This window comes from Halichoerus grypus, chromosome 1 (assembly GCF_964656455.1).
Source record: "Halichoerus grypus chromosome 1, mHalGry1.hap1.1, whole genome shotgun sequence".
NCBI lineage: Eukaryota > Metazoa > Chordata > Mammalia > Carnivora > Phocidae > Halichoerus > Halichoerus grypus.
Genome location: NC_135712.1, coordinates 163,581,849 through 163,598,825, shown reverse-complemented (window position 1 = coordinate 163,598,825; position 16,977 = coordinate 163,581,849). Strand labels below are relative to the sequence as shown.

Sequence of the window (16,977 nt, the reverse complement as noted above, 5' to 3'; positions counted from 1 at the left end):
TGAGGGGTGCAGGGTTCCTTCTGGAGGTGATGAAAATGTTCTGGAATTAGTGATGCTGGATGAGCAAGTCTGTGAATATACTAAGAACCACTGAACAGAACACTGTAAAAGGGTGAATTGTATGGTTGTGGGAGTTCTATCTCAGTAAATTTTACTGCTATTAAAAAAAAGAAAGGTAGTCTGGGTTGCTTTAGTGCAGGGGCAAGAGTGTCACACTAATAATAATTCAAATGTGGGGACGCTTGGGTGGCTCAGACAGTTAAGCGTCTGCCTTCGGCTCAGGTCATGATCCCAGGGTCCTGGGATGGAGTCCTGCATCGGGCTCCCTGCTCGGTGGGGAGCCTGCTTCTCCCTCTGCCTGCCGCTCCCCCTGCTTGTGCTCGTTCTCTCTCTGACAAGTAAATAGGATCTTTGGAAAGAAAAAAATCCAAGTGCGCTCCTCTGGGCTAACAACCTGATCCTGGCTGTTAGATCAATTTCAGCAGGAAATGTGTCATATGTTTTGGAAGATACCTACTGAAAATGAGTAAGAGGGAAAAAAGTGCCCAGTGCTTAAAGCAGTGTGAGTCAGGGTCTCTATCAAAAGGAGGTTGTCAAGGACCCCCTGGGCAGGCAGAATGACACTTAAGGGAGTTAAAACACTTGTGAGGTCAAGTTTTAACATGCACAAATTACACATATTCTTTAGTTTAATTGTCTGAGAAAAAGGGTTCATTGATAAATTCAAATTTTATGTATAAATATTTTGGGAAGCAAATAAAGGGGTCTTCAAATGAAGAAAAATTTAACTATACTATTTATTTTTTAGGGCATTTAAAATGGACAAAAACTTTACTTGATGTTTGAAATTCTTACATTTTGTGCTTGAAATATCAACTATTGGGCGCCTGGGTGGCTCAGTTGGTTAAGCGACTGCCTTCGGCTCAGGTCATGATCCTGGAGTCCCGGGATCGAGTCCCGCATCGGGCTCCCTGCTCTGCAGGGAGTCTGCTCCTCCCTCTGACCCTCCCCCCTCTCATGTGCTCTCTCTCTCTCATTCTCTCTCTCTCAAATAAATAAATAAAATCTTTAAAAAAAAAAAAGAAAGAAATATCAACTATTAAAAAATATATATATATATATTTTTTTAGGGGTGCTTGGGTGGTGCAGTTGGTTAAGCATCCAACTCTTGGTTTCAGCTCAGGTTGTGATCTCAGGGTCATGGGATCAAGCCCCGTGTCAAGCCCCATGCTCAGCGCAGAGGCTGCTTAAGACTCTCTCTCCCTCTCCCCCTCCCCACCATGCTCTCTCTCTTAAATGAATAAATCCTTTTTAAAAATACATTTTTTAAAGGACATGAGAAAATTTTAAGCTGCCTGCAACTACTTCTCTCAGATAACCCATTATAGGTACAAGCCTTTAATCATTACAGTAAATGAAAAACTAAATGGGATAGAACTGTGATACTTTTTCTTTTGAACATTGGTTTTTGAAGTATCAGAGATGTCTTGATGTGCGCTCTGTAAGAATTCTGGCCAGCTGAACACAACTTGCAGATCTCATGAAGAGCACACTGGGAATTGGCCCAATTATCATCCTTTTAATGCTCCCATTAAGGTGCTATACATGTGAACACCATGATACATTTAATTTTTTCTTTTAGATCAGGAAATATTTCATACAGAAAGAGAACAGAATGCCCATTTGCCCACCGTCATGCAGACATCCTGTTATGTTTGCTTTAAACCCCTTCCCTGGCTTCCAGCTCCCACCCCTCCTCCCATATGCACAATCCTATTATGGTCATATCCAGATCTCAGCTGCAAATCTCCACTTCATCCTGTCCCAATATTTAACCCTTTCAGTGGTTATGGCCAATGCTCCTAAGGAGATCATGAGCTGGGCAGTAAGTGTTAAGAATATCATTTTATTGCTGGAAAAGAACTAAGGTAACTTTATAGTAGGGCACTGGGGTCCAGAAAAAGTAAGTGATTTGCCTTCTCAGGGTTACACAAAGTCTGAAATTCACAAATCTTGATTTATTGTCCAGCAAAATGGAATAGTAGAAACAGCATAGGCTCTAGAGGCAAACTCAGCTGAGTTCAAATTCTGACTTTGCCTTTGATGAAATGACCTGTTCATAGGGAAAAACCCAAACACTTATCTGAGCTTCTGTTTTTGTCGGCAACATGGAAATTACACCAGCTCCTCTTCAGAGCAGGGAACAGAAAGTAATACAAGTAGGACTGTGCCTGGCACAGAATAGGGATTCAATAGTGATTTTTAAATTCCACTTTTTAATGAGCACCTGTTAAGTATCAGGCATCATTCCTGACACTAAGGACACAGTCATGAATAGGACAATGTCCCTGCCACTGTGCTGGTTAAGAAGTCACCAGTAAAATCATTAGCCAACTGTATGTGCATCCATTTGCAAGTTTTTGATCCCTATGGCTGTGTTTTCTTTTTTGTTTGGGTTTGCTTGACACAAACTGATTTTTCCATTCCCCAAACCAACTCCAGAGCCAAGGCTGGCCAGGGACAGCCCAAAGTCTGGTTACCGAGCCTCTCATCAGGTGAGAATGGGAGACAGGATATATTCTGAAGAGATCGAGAGAGACAGGTCCCTGTCCTCAAGGAATTCTAGGGTCTATTAATAATATTGAGACCATTTGTGGAGCACTTACTTGAGGTCAGGTACTGGGCAAGACACTTTACAATTATTTCATTTAATCCTCACAACCATCTCTTTAAGGTATGGTTTTTATTTTTTAAAAATATTTTATTTATGGGCGCCTGGGTGGCTCAGTTGGTTAAGCAACTGCCTTCGGCTCAGGTCATGATCCTGGAGTCCCTGGATCGAGTCCCGCATCGGGCTCCCTGCTCGGCAGGGAGCCTGCTTCTCCCTCTGACCCTCCCCCCCCTCATGTGCTCTCTCTCTCTCATTCTCTCTGTCTCAAATAAATAAATAAAATCTTAAAAAAAAAAAAAAAAAATATTTTATTTATTTGAGGGGCACCTGGGTGGCTCAGTCATTAAGCGTCTGCCTTCGGCTCAGGTCATGATCCCAGGGTCCTGGGATCGAGCCCCACATCAGGCTCCCTGCTCAGCGGGAAGCCTGCTTCTCCCTCTCCCACTCCCCCTGCTTGTGTTCCCTCTCTCTCTGTGTCTCTCTCTATCAAATAAATAAAAAATCTTTAAAAATAGATAAAATATTTTATTTATTTGAGAGAGAGAGTGAGTGCACAAAAGCAGGGGGGAAGGGCAGAGGGGAGAGGAAGAAACAGACTCCCTACTGAGCTGGGAGCCTGATGCGATATGGGGCTCAATCCCAGGACCCTGAGATCATTACCTGAGCTGACGGCAGACATTTAACCAACTGAGCCACTCAGGCACCCGTTTTTGTTTTTTTAAAGTAATCTCTAAGCCCAGTGTGGGGCTTGTCACAACCCCGAGATCAGGAGTCGCATGCTCTACCGACCAAGCCGGCCAGCTGCCCTGCTGTACCTTTTAATAGTCTCAGTAACTGCTGAAATGAAGTAAGTCATCTTTTTTTTTTTTTTTTCAGATTTGTCAGAGAAAGGGCAAGAGAGAGAGAGTGAGAGAGAGCATGAACAGGGGGAGCAGCAGGCTCCCTGCTGAGCAAGGAGCCCAATGTGGGACTCGATCCCAGGACCCTGGGATCATGACCTGAGCTGAAGGGAGCTGCTTAACCTACTGAGCTACCCAGGCGCCCTAGAGCTCCTTCTAGGACAATCCTAAAGCAGAAAATGGTCTATTATAATCTGGTATTAGAAACATTATCAACTCTTTTCATTTCTCCACAATGGACCTATCATTTTCTTTTTTAAAAAGTTTTGATATCTTTAAAAAGTAGATAAATACATTTTGCATTCGAGAGATTCGTATTTTACAGGAGTCAAGCATGAAAGCCCCCACACCCTGCAGTGACTACCTGGGGACAGCTCAATGTGCAGTTTCATTTCTAGAGGCTTACATACATACATTTACACAAACAAGAATATTTTCGCATGAACAGGAGACAGTATACTATTCCACAACTGGGTTTTTTGTTTGTTTGTTTTTCATTTAACGTACTGATTTACACACGAGGCTGAACATTTTCTTCTGAATGCTTATTGGCCATTCATTTCTTTTTCTGTGAACTACTTCTTCATAACCTTTGCCTACTTCTCTACTGAGCTGTTTTCTTCTAGGTTCACATTAACTTATACTCACATTGTAAACACTCATCTTTTGTTATCTATGTTGCACAGACCTATTTTCCAACACGTTCATTTACCATTTCCTAACAGTACAGTTTTGGGCAAGCCACTGAACCCAGGGCTGTTTCCTTACCTAGACAATGAGGACACTGCCTGTGTGAGACTGTGGGGAGAAGTGAGAACTGCATGCAAGCATTATGCCTGGCATTCAAGAAGTACTCAATAAATGTTAGCCACTCTTTACTACCTAGACTCGAGGTCACAAGCTGGCCAGATTTAGCTTTGCCCATAGTGTTTAAAAGTAGTACATTTGAATCCTTTAGATGAGACATACATTCTCTGGTTGGCCACACCCTCACCTGTCTCCCCAATCTGTTTTCACAACAGCTTCTCAGATCGGTTACCAGCCGTCCACTCTCCCAAGTTCTTAATGAATAAAGCAGGCTTTAAGATTATTATACATTATGTAATTATTATAATCAGACCTGCTCTTTGTACCCATTATGCACTGCACAACACTTGGATATATTGTTCACAGTGTAGCCTACTATGGGGCTGGGCAATGTACAACCTGCACATCAGTACATGGCAGCCTGGTCCACATTTCAAGAAATTTAAGGCATTCTCACTGCAATTTAAAAGGCTTTCACAGAGGCTCTCTTTATTTTCACAACACCCACTAGGTAGGATCAAGGTGGGAATGACATCTCTAAGTACAGATGGGGTAGGAGGCAGAGCTAGTAAGCCAGAAGTGTGGGCCCACATATCTCGACATTCAAATTGCGGCTATGAAAAACCAAGTCATCAGGTCCCTCTGGGTATTCTCTCAAAGAAAGGCAAGATGAGAGCTTCTGCATTTCCAGAGGCTTCCCAGAGATTATCAAGGAGAAACCATATTAAAAATTACTACCCCGGGGCGCCTGGGTGGCTCAGTTGGTTAGGCGACTGCCTTCGGCTCGGGTCATGATCCTGAAGTCCCGGGATCGAGTCCCGCATCGGGCTCCCTGCTCAGCGGGGAGTCTGCTTCTCCCTCTGACCATCTCCCCTCTCATGCTCTATCTCATTCTCTCTCTCAAATAAATAAATAAAATCTTAAAAAAAAAAAAAAAATAATAATAAAAATTACTACCCCTAGGGCTGGCTCGGTTAGTAGAGCAGATGACTCTTGATCTCAGGGTCATGAGTTCGAGCCCCATATTGCACACAGATATTACTTTAAAAAAAATTACTACCCCTATAACAAAACTATAGATGAGATTTGGCTACATAAAAACCCCTTACACGTATATACAATTTCAAATGTCAAATGTTTTACAAAGTGTATTTATATACCCATCATAACATTTATTAACAAAGCCTTTTAAGAATGGACAGGGATAGGGATTGTAACAGTATTGTATGGTGACAGTTGGTAGCTACACTTGTGAGCACAGCATAACATATATACTTGTCAAATCACTATGTTGTATACCTAAAACTAATGTAACATTGTGGGTCAACTATATTTCAATAATAAAAAAAGAATGGACAGGGACTATTATACCCATTTGGGGTCATCAGATGAATCTGAGGTGGGAGGATACCTCTAAAAAACTCCCTCCAAAGAACTAAAAGGCAGGCTTACCTACCAGTTGAAAGGAATTTTGGCAAAGTGACCATCTGAAATGATGGGTATAAAATCCTGGGAGACAGTGACAGTCACCCAGCTATCAGTTATGGTTTCAAGATACTGACTGCGTGCACGTGTGCGTGCACATGCACACACAGAGTTTCTAATGTACAAACTAATGGAAAGTTTTCAGACTGACAAACTTGTCATGGAAACTGAATAAATATGCAAAAATAAAGAGCAAAATAAACCCGAGTCCAACCACCTCGTTAATAGCTGAGGTCTTTATTTCAATTTGTATGTACAGTAAAAGTGCTGCTGAGAATATGCAGCAACCAGACAAAACATAAATGTAATTCTCTCTCAACAATTAGCAGCTTAAGATCTATCAACTACAGTGTTAACGTTCACGCGTTCACAAGTGTCATTTCTGTACTTTTCAATTCGTGCAAGTGAGTTTTTATTCTGACACACTTTGATAAAACACACTTACAGTCTAGTAGTCAGTCCTACTGAGGGTATCACCTAGCATACACAACACACAGACAGAAATGTTAACTCTTAGAGCCACATTCAAAATCCCCAGTTTCATTTGGGGGTGGGAACCATAATTTTGCCTGTGTCAATTTGTTGATTATAATATTTGGTTTTGTTTTGGATGCATATTTCCCAAAGCTGAAAGGCAGCTCCTCACTGGAACTTACTTGGAATTCAGCATTTCATCTGACTGTACCTCAAAGGAATATGAAGTCAGAAACAAAACCAAATGCAGTGAAGACCACATAAAAATATGCTCATTATTAGGGCATGGCTAGCAAGGAAGGCTTAATCCCAGTGTTTTCCTTGGTATCAGATTTTTACCTCAGTTGGGTGGCAGGGGTACAGGGGAGAAAGAAGACCCCAGTCAATGAAGTGTAAAATTTAACCTACTTTTGCTTCTTAGGGAGCCAGTGGAGTAGAAAGCCTTCCTTGCTAGGATGCACTGAGTATATACCAAGGAACTGAAATTGGAGCAGACAGAAGTGCCCTTCAATTGAATCATAAAAATGGTAAAATGTTATTCTACAATGAACAGAGTCACCCAGGCTACCACAGCCAGCCTCAAGCACCAGCACTAACAAGTAATCCAGGAATGCTTCATTTCAAAGGGAATGCACGTAGTCTTTAAAAGAGAAGAAGCATTAAAGCAAGGGGAAATTTCCACTCACAGAACAATTGTTAAACAACCATTAGAGTGAGGTTATAGAAGAGCTTTGAATAGACCAGAATCCGGGAACAGCCACAATGCAAAGAAACACAAAGGCAACAGGTGTGGGAGTGGGAAGTGGGGGAAGGCATGAAAACAGATGCATGGTTACAAATAGCATTAAATGCTGACAACTGTTGGGTCTGGTGAAGAATCAAGGGACGAGACACATAGAAAGCCATTACCATGACGGACCTAGCCTGAAGCTCCTTCCTAAGACAGTTTGAGAGAGGATGGTGGACAGTTAGCACGGGCCTGTTTGGCTGGGATCTCAGGGGGCTGTCCAGAGGCGAAAACCTTCCTTTGATAGAAACTGACCCATGGCAAATGGGAACAATTTCAATCCATCCATCACAGTGACTTCTAGCGCCCACAAAACTTAGTAGCCTCTACACAGTTTAGGGGACTCAAAGGTTCTTAGAAAAACTGGAGGATGGTGGCTAGAGCCTCTTTTTAATAACTTTGTGGGGCTCTCTTCCCTACTCTGAGTGATTAAGCTAGAGCAGAAGGTTCGGAGAAACTATGCTAGTTTGACAAGGTCATGGTGTCCTTTGGCACTCCTGCCTGAAGTCACTGCAATATTTTTAGGCAAAGTTAACATTTAAAATACATAGGCATGGGAATAATTTGTTTTTGGCCTGAACGTGAATTGGTTCCAATTATTTTTTAATAGAAAAATCATCCCCGTGGTCCCTGCTCTGGGCACTAATTTCGAGAGGTCAACAGAGCTAACAGGTTGTACTACAATCATCTGAGGATGGAGTGAAGATTGGGGTACCTGAGTTAAAATATCAAAATGATTATGGAAACAACATGCTGACTCTGAGAAGGCCAGCCTGCCAAAGCCACAGGAGGCTGGAGCTGTCATGTAAACCATCCTCAGACAGAGAAGGCAATGCTAATCTAGTCCCAAAAGAATTTCCTGGTATGGGAAGAATAGGCAAAGCATGCTTTGCTACTCTTTTCAGGGCATGTTACGTGCCCCTTGCTCATCACTTGGTTGCACAGAACTGAGGCCAAGCAGGAACAGCATTTGTGATTCAATACTATGAATATGAAAAGATTAACCAAGCTTTCTAGATAGGCTCTAAAAGCCCAGTTCTATCCTGGTGGAACTGGTTATAGCATGGGGAAGAAGGCTCAGTCATTTTTTTCTAAACTGTCTATAAAAGTCCACTGAACATAGGTATGTTAGTAAGTCAGTCTAGATGAATAGGCAGTGGACAACATTTTACACCCCAAACTTGGGTCCTTCTAACCTGACAGATCCTTTTCTGTTCTTTAGGGAGAATCACCTTCAGTTGATTCTCTCAGGCAGACAGAATAAAGCTTTGAAATTAAGGATGCTGGGGCCAAAATGCAGACAGAAGATTTCCACATCACTTTGGTTTCAGTAATCAGGGGGTGTTAAAAATAAATTAAGGAAACACAAGGAATTATGTATGACTCTCATAATATAGTCTCAATTTTTCCTAAAGACAACCCCAGCCCAAAGTCACTGGGTGAACATTTTCTTGGGGCAAAAAAATCTCTATCCTATCATGCTGGTTTGTGGAAACAGCCTCCTCCTCCCCCTGCACACCCCTTTCCTCTCCAACCAAGCCAAGCCCATGAAGTGGTGTGGTGGGGGCGGCAGGCACCAAAAAGCAGCAGCCAGAGGAGGAAGTCTACGCTGCATCTCAAAACAAGGGCATCAGAGGGAAGCATTTATAGCAAGTCTTCCTTTACTCAAACTGCTTCAAGACAAGAGGGAGCAGCACACTTAAATATCCACACATTTCTTCATTTAAAAACATCACTTCTTTATTTCAAAGGAAAAATAAAAGACCCTCCCAACCCTTTCCAAAAAAACCCAATAATAATAATAACAATAATAAAAAATCCTATTAGAAACCATAAGGAAGCACTGAGAGTTTGAGTATTACATTCTTCAAGTATGCTGTTCGGATTTTTTGTTTTTTTAAGTTGGTGACTATACACATATTTAAAAAAACCTTAAAAGTGCGGCCAAGGGATTTTGCTTAAAATTAAGTATTTAGAGGGCTACTTCAAAATACTGTAGTAGGGCTTTGCAGTGATCCTTTGGGGCATGATGCTCTCACTTTTGTATCCTAGCAAAGGTTAAGGGACCAGGTTCAAAAGTGATCATACTTCCAGGGTTAGCATGAGTGGCCAACTTGGGTGAGAAAGCCAGGGAGAGATCCATGTGTTCTTCCACGGACAAGGACAATCCACCCTGAATCCAAAAATTCAGACATGGAATGTGGTAGGATTTCACAGTAAAGTTAGTCTGGGAGGGGGAGAGGTGGTGAGCCCAGACGAGGCAGGGTGTTAGGTTTAACTGGTTTCCCTAATCAGGTTTTTGCATCTTTTTAGTGGGTTTTAGTGCAGTCCTTCAAGCCACAATTTAGAATGCCCTTCAGTGTGCTCCAGATTGTTGGTTCATATTAAAGGACTGTTTAAGATTTGCATCCCAAGGAAAATCATGCTACATAAAAATGATCCAAGATTTTTGCCCAAAAAACTTCTTGGATAAAATCTAAAAAATACTATTGCAATTGCGTCTCTTGAAGAAAAAAACATTATTCTAAATGTAAACAGATTCACTCAACTCTTTTGTTGTTGTAGAAAACTTCAGAGTAGGTAAGTTGCTGTCTAATTCTTCGCTGCATGCACTCGCCAGAGGGTAGGGGAGCACTGCCTTCTTGTGCCAGCATCATCTGGGGGAGGAAAAGAACCGTTCCACATAGCTGAAGAGGGCATCCCAGTGCTTCCAGAGAAAGGCAATGAAAACCACAAGGAATAAAGTGCTGAACGTCCTGTTGCGAGTCTTCATGAGAGGAACCACGCAGTTGGCTACCGTGGAAACAAAGACCAAAAGGACCGCCATGACTGCCAGAAGGATGTTGATGAGTTTGCCCAGGAGGTTCCGGGCAGTGGCATTCTCCAGCCCTTCCAGCTGCACCACCTGCTGCTGCTGCTGCTGCAGCTCCATCTTGGAGATGCGGGTCTGGCACGCCTCCAGGGCCTCCTGTGGGCCAGAACAGGGACAGTTAAGCTTCTGCTCACACTACTCTGAATAGCTGACATGCACTTTGGGCAAGCCGGATGCATCGTGAGCTATGCCGATGATTTTAAATATGCTAGTCTTGAAAAGAGAGGCCAAATGTGTAAGTCTTTATTCAAGCAACTATTACTCACCTAAACTGCCCTCCACCGCATTCCTCCCGGGATGACTCACAGGAAGCAGGAGCCACACTCAGATTTGGTCTTGAACATTTTAATGAGAAGACCTCTGGGATATGGTTTTTTTTTCCATGTAAAAATTACTAATTAAAGTTGCACAGGACAAACATACTTCTCAACATTTCAGATAGGATACACTGTCTCTCTTGATATTTTCCTTAAATCCAGGTCTTAGCCTTGAAGTAACACTGTCACTCTGACATGTGTTCCTTCTTTCACCTATGTTTAAACGCCTACATATTTAAGCCTAGGGAAATGTATGGAATTATTTTTTGACTTCCTATCTTAATAGTATATTATAGGAACTAATTCATAACTCTTTTTTTTTCACTCAACAGTGGGTCCTGTCGACCCTTTCCACATCAATGTGTAGAGATTTACCTCATTCTTTTTAATTGCTATGTAGCATTTTATAGTATGGATAGACATGTCACAGTTTATTCAGCTAGTTCCCTACTGGAGAGATTTAGGTTATTTCCAACTTTTCCACCGTAACAATGATGAGGTGGATGTCCTCTGGACATCCTTGTACGCGCTATCCATTGTTTTCCAAGTCAAGTCAATCACAGACATCAGTGTAAAGGGCTCTCTGATCTGTCTTCATAAGAAGAGTACACTCCCCCCACCGCCCCCTTTAAGGTTGATCTTTGTAAGGAGGACACTACACCCAAACACTAGACGGAACACTGTAAGTGATATACTCCCTTCAAGCCATGGGTTTATATGAAATTTACCCTCAACATTCAGAGGACAGAATATCCTCCAAAGTTCAGTGGTGGTGGGAGCCTTAGGTTTTTCTGGTCTTGGTTTCAATGCATCCTGGTTTCCTGTGATTTGAGATGAAAGCTTGGCAACTTCAGACTGAAGCAAGCTAATGAATGGACAGTGAATACTACCCAGCCCAGAATGATCATGGGAAAAAAACCAAAACATAAACAGAATTCCAGAGTCTGGAGAAGATGGCAGCTGGGCAAATGATCCAGACATTCCCTTGATTCTTTCAGGCTGTAATACAAGATTCCTGGACTACTTCCCTTCCCTAAGACCAGCTTATTTCAAGATACTTTTATGTGAAACCAGCAACTGTTCCCTTAGAAATATACCTCCCAACTGGAGTAAGAAAAAGTTACATATTCTATTTCCTCATAGCATAAACTAGAGGGCCTTAAACATAACTGCCTCATGTGTTATTCTCACAAATGGCCTGGCAATGTGCCTATAAAAGGTTTGGGTTTGGCAACGAGGACAAATGCCTCCCTCGCTACAGAAGACAGACAAGATGGCCCTCTTGTGAGAGCAGCTCCTGAAGCAGTAACCAACAGATGTAATAATGCATGTGGTCTCCTATATACTGAGACCTGTGACCCCCAGAACATTTCCTATGAACCCAAGCAAGCATACCAGCCCTACATGGTACAGCCTTTCAAGAAATGTACCTCATTTGAAGACTAGTTATATTACAGTTGGTATAACCTTCTCTTGATACTCTACCTTCCCCATCTTTTTTTCTAAACTTTTTAGTATTATGGTAAAATACACCCAACATTAAATTTTAACCGTTCTAAAATGTACAATTCAGTGGCATTTAGTAAATTCATAATGTTGTACAACCATCACTACCATCAAGCTCTAGAACACTTTCATCACCCCAAAAAGAAATCCCCTAACCCGTAGCTATTCCTATTTCCCCTTCCTGCAGCCCCTGGCAACTGCTGATCTTTCTGTCTCCATAGATTTGCCTGTTCTGGACATTTCATGTAAATGGAATCATATAATATGCGGCCTTTTGTGACTGGCTTTTTTTTCACGGAGCATAATGTTCTCCAGATTCATCCATGTTATAGCATGTATCAGAATTTTATTCCTTTTTCCTCTTCTTCTCCTTTTTTATTGTGGTAAAAGACACATAACATAAAACCTACCACCTTAATTAACCATTTTTAAGTGTACAGCTCACTGGTATTAAATCCATTCATAATGTTGTGTAGCCATCACCACCATCCAACTCCACAGCTCTTTTCATCTTGTAAAACTGAAACTCTATAGTCATTAAAAAAGAACCCCTCGTTCCCTTCAGCCCCCAGCCCCTGCCGACCACTATTCTACTTTCTGTTAGTCTTTTGCTTTTACAAATCCAATCCTTCATGCTAACCTGGATGTCCCGGGCACGTTCATAGGACTGATACGCAATTTTCTCTTCCATGCTGGCCAATTCCTGCTTCAAGTTTAAGATTTCATTCTGATGGAGTTCTGTTAGGTCATTTAGTTGTTCTTCTAATCGTTCACATCTAAGGGCGGGAAGGGGGGGAAAGTTAGAATTTTATGCATTCTGTATTTTTCCTGGTATTATTCACATCTAATCCCCAAAACCCATTCTGCAAAGGAAGAAAACAAAAGCACAAAGAAATTAAGTCAGTGGCCTGGGATAACAGGGCTGCTAGCGGGGACAGCTATCTTAGTCCCTGGAATGGAAGCTTGTCACAAGGCCGTATCGTAGCAGCAACATGGTTTTTCCACAATCTTCTCAACACACAGTACTTGCAGCAATGCCAGCAGCCCTGGCCAGCCTGGAGCACACTCCTAATAAATGAGGCAGTTCTTACTTTGTTCTGAGCAGCAAAGGGGAGAGGCAAAAACTAGCATACAATTAAGCAGGTCTCATCACAAGATAAACAGCACATAAATGGAAACTGACCTTCTAGCAGTCACCAAAAGCTTATCCTGATACTGGACAGGTCACTCACCTGGATGTTCATGGTTCAGAGCCCATCATCCCCTTGCCAAGCACAGTGTCTAGGACATCTCAGTCAACAAATATTTACTGAGAGCCTGCTGTGTACCAGGTATGTTCAAACTACTGGAAATATTGTGTGGTAAGCAACACAGAATGCCTGCCCTCAGTAGTTTACATCTAAGTTGTATGTGCGTTGGGGGGGGGAGGCAGAGAAACCAAGACAACTGCAGGTATGGATAAGTAAAATGAAGAAGATCAACAGGGGTATATATATGACAGTGTGCCTGGTGGTTGGTTGAGCTGGAATAGAGAAGAACTCTCCCCTGTTCAGTGCTCTCCAACAATGACAGATGAAACTTGAATGATGATATGAATGGACTTATGAAGATGAGGGGGGAGGAGTATCTTAAAGCAGAAGGAATAGCAAGTATAAAGTTCTCAAGATGAGAACTAGCTTGGCAGGTTTGAGGGACACAAAGTAGGCCAGTGTGGCTATAGCTAAGAAAAAACAGGAAGATAGAGGGAGATAAAGTTCCTTGGGAGCAGGTCATTTAATTCATCTTGTATCTCTAGTACTTATGGCTATCTATGAAAAGGTTATCTACATAAAGGTAGAACCTGGGCTGGGCACCTAAGGACCAGTAGGACTGAAACAGGTTTAAAAGACAAGATCAGAGCTTTCAGGTAGAAAAAGAACATGGGTAAAGGACAGGAGGTAGAAATGTACAGGATAACTGGAATGATAGATCTACGTTGGAGAGAAAATGGAAATCTGGCCTTAAGAGGTAGGTATGGGAGTTGGGAATCTGGAACAGATAGTAAATGGGCCCAAAGCAGACTGCTGATGGGGAGAGGGTGACATGATGAACACAGCATTTTAGGAATATGGGTTATATAGAGGAGACGAGGATAAATTGGGGTAGGTTGTGTGTGGGAATTCCAGGAACCAAACAAAGAACTAAGTAGGTAGGAGGATAATTTAAAACTATACATTAAAACAGACTGGAAAGGGAACAATAAACTCATCTCTAGCTTGTGGTGAATAAAATGTAAGCCTCTCTGTCAGACAGAGGGCTCAGCCCAACAGGAGAATATACTGCTACTGAACGCGACTGGGGCAAACACACACCCAGCGCTAGCACAGAAGCCTCAGGGGACTTTGTATTAAAAAAATAAAAATGACATTTAAAACTACCCTCCCTTTCCTTGTTTTTTTTTTTTTTTAAAGATTTTATTTATTTATTTGACAGAGAGAGACACAGTGAGAGAGGGAACACAAGTAGGGGGAGTGGGAGAGGGGGAAGCAGGCCTCCCGCTGAGCAGGGAGCCCAACGCGGGACTCGATCCCAAGACGCTGGGACCATGACCCAAGCCGAAGGCAGACGCCTAACGACTGAGCCACCCAGGTTGCCCCTCCCCTTCCTTGTTTTTAACCCCATATATAGTACACAACCTTTTAAGGAATACACAGTTTTCTGTTAAGGTAATTCTTATACCGCAGCATCATGATACTCTCCCTTCGGATAATTATATAATAAATAATTATATCCTACACTCCATTCTTTCTCTAAGAAACAAGGGTTTTTATTTAAAAGGCACAGTCTGACCCTTTTCACTGTATTACTGAATCCTACTGAGTTTTCCTTTATCCTTGATAGGCATCTGTATTGCTCTCTTTCACACTGAAATTCTGTTACTGAAGTGATGGAACAGATCACAAAGTGTTTCCACCCTTTACCTGTAACTCGGGCTGATATTCTCTGTGACTGTCTTTTCACTTCATCTGCTGCTGCCCAGGGCATGTGCTCAGAAACAGGCACCACCTCTAGAACTGATTTTCTATCAAATTTTAAGTCCACCAACTGCCATAAGAATATGTTGATATACTACTGCCTTTTCAGGCTCGTCCTATTTTATTTAGCTCACTATTCTGTGGTGCTTTTAGTGTTTGATGATTTCATCATTCTCTCTCCTTACGAGAGATGGGATGGAGACTTTGTAAAAGGAGTGTTCCAAAGTATCAGTCCCTTGAGATTTAAGGGAAGGGCTGGGCCTAGCAGCAAATAACCCTCCTAAGCTAAGGACTGATACTGGGTGGCAGGGAGGGGAGCATGGCAGTGGTGACAGTCTTGCTGATGAGAACAGACCCATGTGACATCTTTGGCATGTGTTCCCTAATTGTATGGTCTTTCAGGAATGTTGGAGAATCTTATTTGATATTAAACATGGCCTCACACATACCATCAGAACAGAATAAAAAGAAACAGCAGCTGCTGCCATTTATTTAGTGCCTACTATATATCCAAATTAATTTTTTAAAAGATTTATTTATTTATTTGGTGGGGGGAGAGGCAGAGAGAAACTCAAGCAGGGTCTGTGCTGAATGTGGAGCCTGATGCCAGGACCCTGAGATCAGGACCTAAGCCAAAACCAAGAGTCAGCTGACTGCACCACTCAGGCACCCCTACCCAAATTCATTTCTGAAACTCCAAGAAGGTAGTAGGTATTATCTTCACTTTACAGATAAGGAAACTGAAGCTCAAAGAGGTAAAGTGACTTGCCTAAGGGCACACAGAAATTAAGTAGGGAGTAAAGATTCGAATCCATGTTTGTCTGACTTTAAACCCAAGTTCTTTTTTTTTTTTTTTTTAAGATTTTATTTATTTGAGAGAGAGAGAGAGCACACGAGAGGGGGGAGGGTCAGAGGGAGAAGCAGACTTCCTGCTGAGCAGGGAGCCCGATGCGGGACTCGATCCTGGGTCATGACCTGAGCCGAAGGCAGTCGCTTAACCAACTGAGCCACCCAGGCGCCCTAAACCCAAGTTCTTAACCTCTACACCGTGATGCCATTTAGAAACTACTCAAGAAGCCCAGATGAGCTAAACTCCCTTTTATAAGTAAGAAACTTGAGTCAGGTCTATCGTTGATCCAAATTACATAGCCACACAGGGAGCTGGACTGAACTACAGTGACATGACTGTTTGGAGCTTGATGTCAAGGTGGAGTCAATGGGAGGAGGAATGAAGTAACTCTACATACCTAGAATCAAAAAGAGGATAATAACAAGCGTTGGGGAGATGTGGATAAATTTGAACTCTCATACAGCTGGTGGGAATGGAAATGGTGTATCAGCTTTGGAAAACAGTTTCGCAGTTCCTCAAAAAGTTAAATAGAGAATCACTGTATGACCCAGAAATTCCACTCCAGGTATACACTGAAGAGAAATGAAAACTTATTCCCATACAAAAAGGTGTACACAAACATTCACAACAACATTATTCTTAATGGCCAAAAAGTGGAAACAAGTAAATATCCATCAACTGATGAATGGATAAAATGTGGCGCAACCATACAATGGAATATTATTTGGAAATAAAATGAAGTAATGACACATGCTACAATATGGATGAGCCTTGAATACATTATTCTAAGTGAAAGATGCCAGTCAGAAAGGACCACAAACTGCATGATGCCATGCCATGTATATGAAATGTCCAAAATAAGCAAATCTATAGAGACAAAGATTAATGGTTGCCAGGGTCTGGGCGGAATGGGAAGATTGAAAGGCAATGAAAATGCCCTAAAACTGATAATGGTGATGGCTGCATATATCTGTGCATACACTAAAAATCATTGATTCATATATTTTGTTGTTGTTTTTAAGATTTTATTTATTTGAGAGAGACAGAGCATGAGCGGGGAGAGGGGCAGAGGGAAAGGGAGAAGCAGACTCCCCACTGAGCAGGGAGCCCCACATGGGGCTGGATCCCAGAACTCTGGGATCATGACCCGAGCCAAAGGCAGCACCCAAACAACTGAGCCACCCAGGCGCCCCTGACTACATACGCCTAATGGGTGAATTCTATGGTATATGAATTATATCTCAATGAAGCTGTTAAAAAAGATTATGGATGTCTGCAATTTACTTTGAAATGCA

General features: G+C 42.1%; 1 protein-coding gene and 1 long non-coding RNA gene across 8 annotated transcripts in view; one reads left to right on the top strand and one right to left on the bottom strand.

The window, feature by feature from the left end:
* The window catches only part of LOC144382293 (uncharacterized), a 74,086-nt gene that overhangs the window by 28,713 nt on the left and 28,396 nt on the right, over window positions 1-16,977 (top strand). The gene's annotated exons all lie outside the window — the stretch shown is intronic.
* TMCC1 (transmembrane and coiled-coil domain family 1) overlaps window positions 6,078-16,977 on the bottom strand; it is a 250,694-nt gene continuing 239,794 nt past the window's right edge. For all 7 annotated transcript variants that reach the window (XM_036073611.2, XM_078074781.1, XM_036073617.2 and 4 more), the window contains 2 exons: window positions 12,459-12,594; window positions 6,078-10,091 (listed from right to left, as the gene is read on the bottom strand). In XM_036073611.2, the coding sequence (XP_035929504.1) occupies window positions 9,777-10,091; window positions 12,459-12,594 (451 nt within the window). In that variant the 3' untranslated portion in view covers window positions 6,078-9,776. The remainder of the gene's footprint in view (window positions 10,092-12,458; window positions 12,595-16,977) is intronic.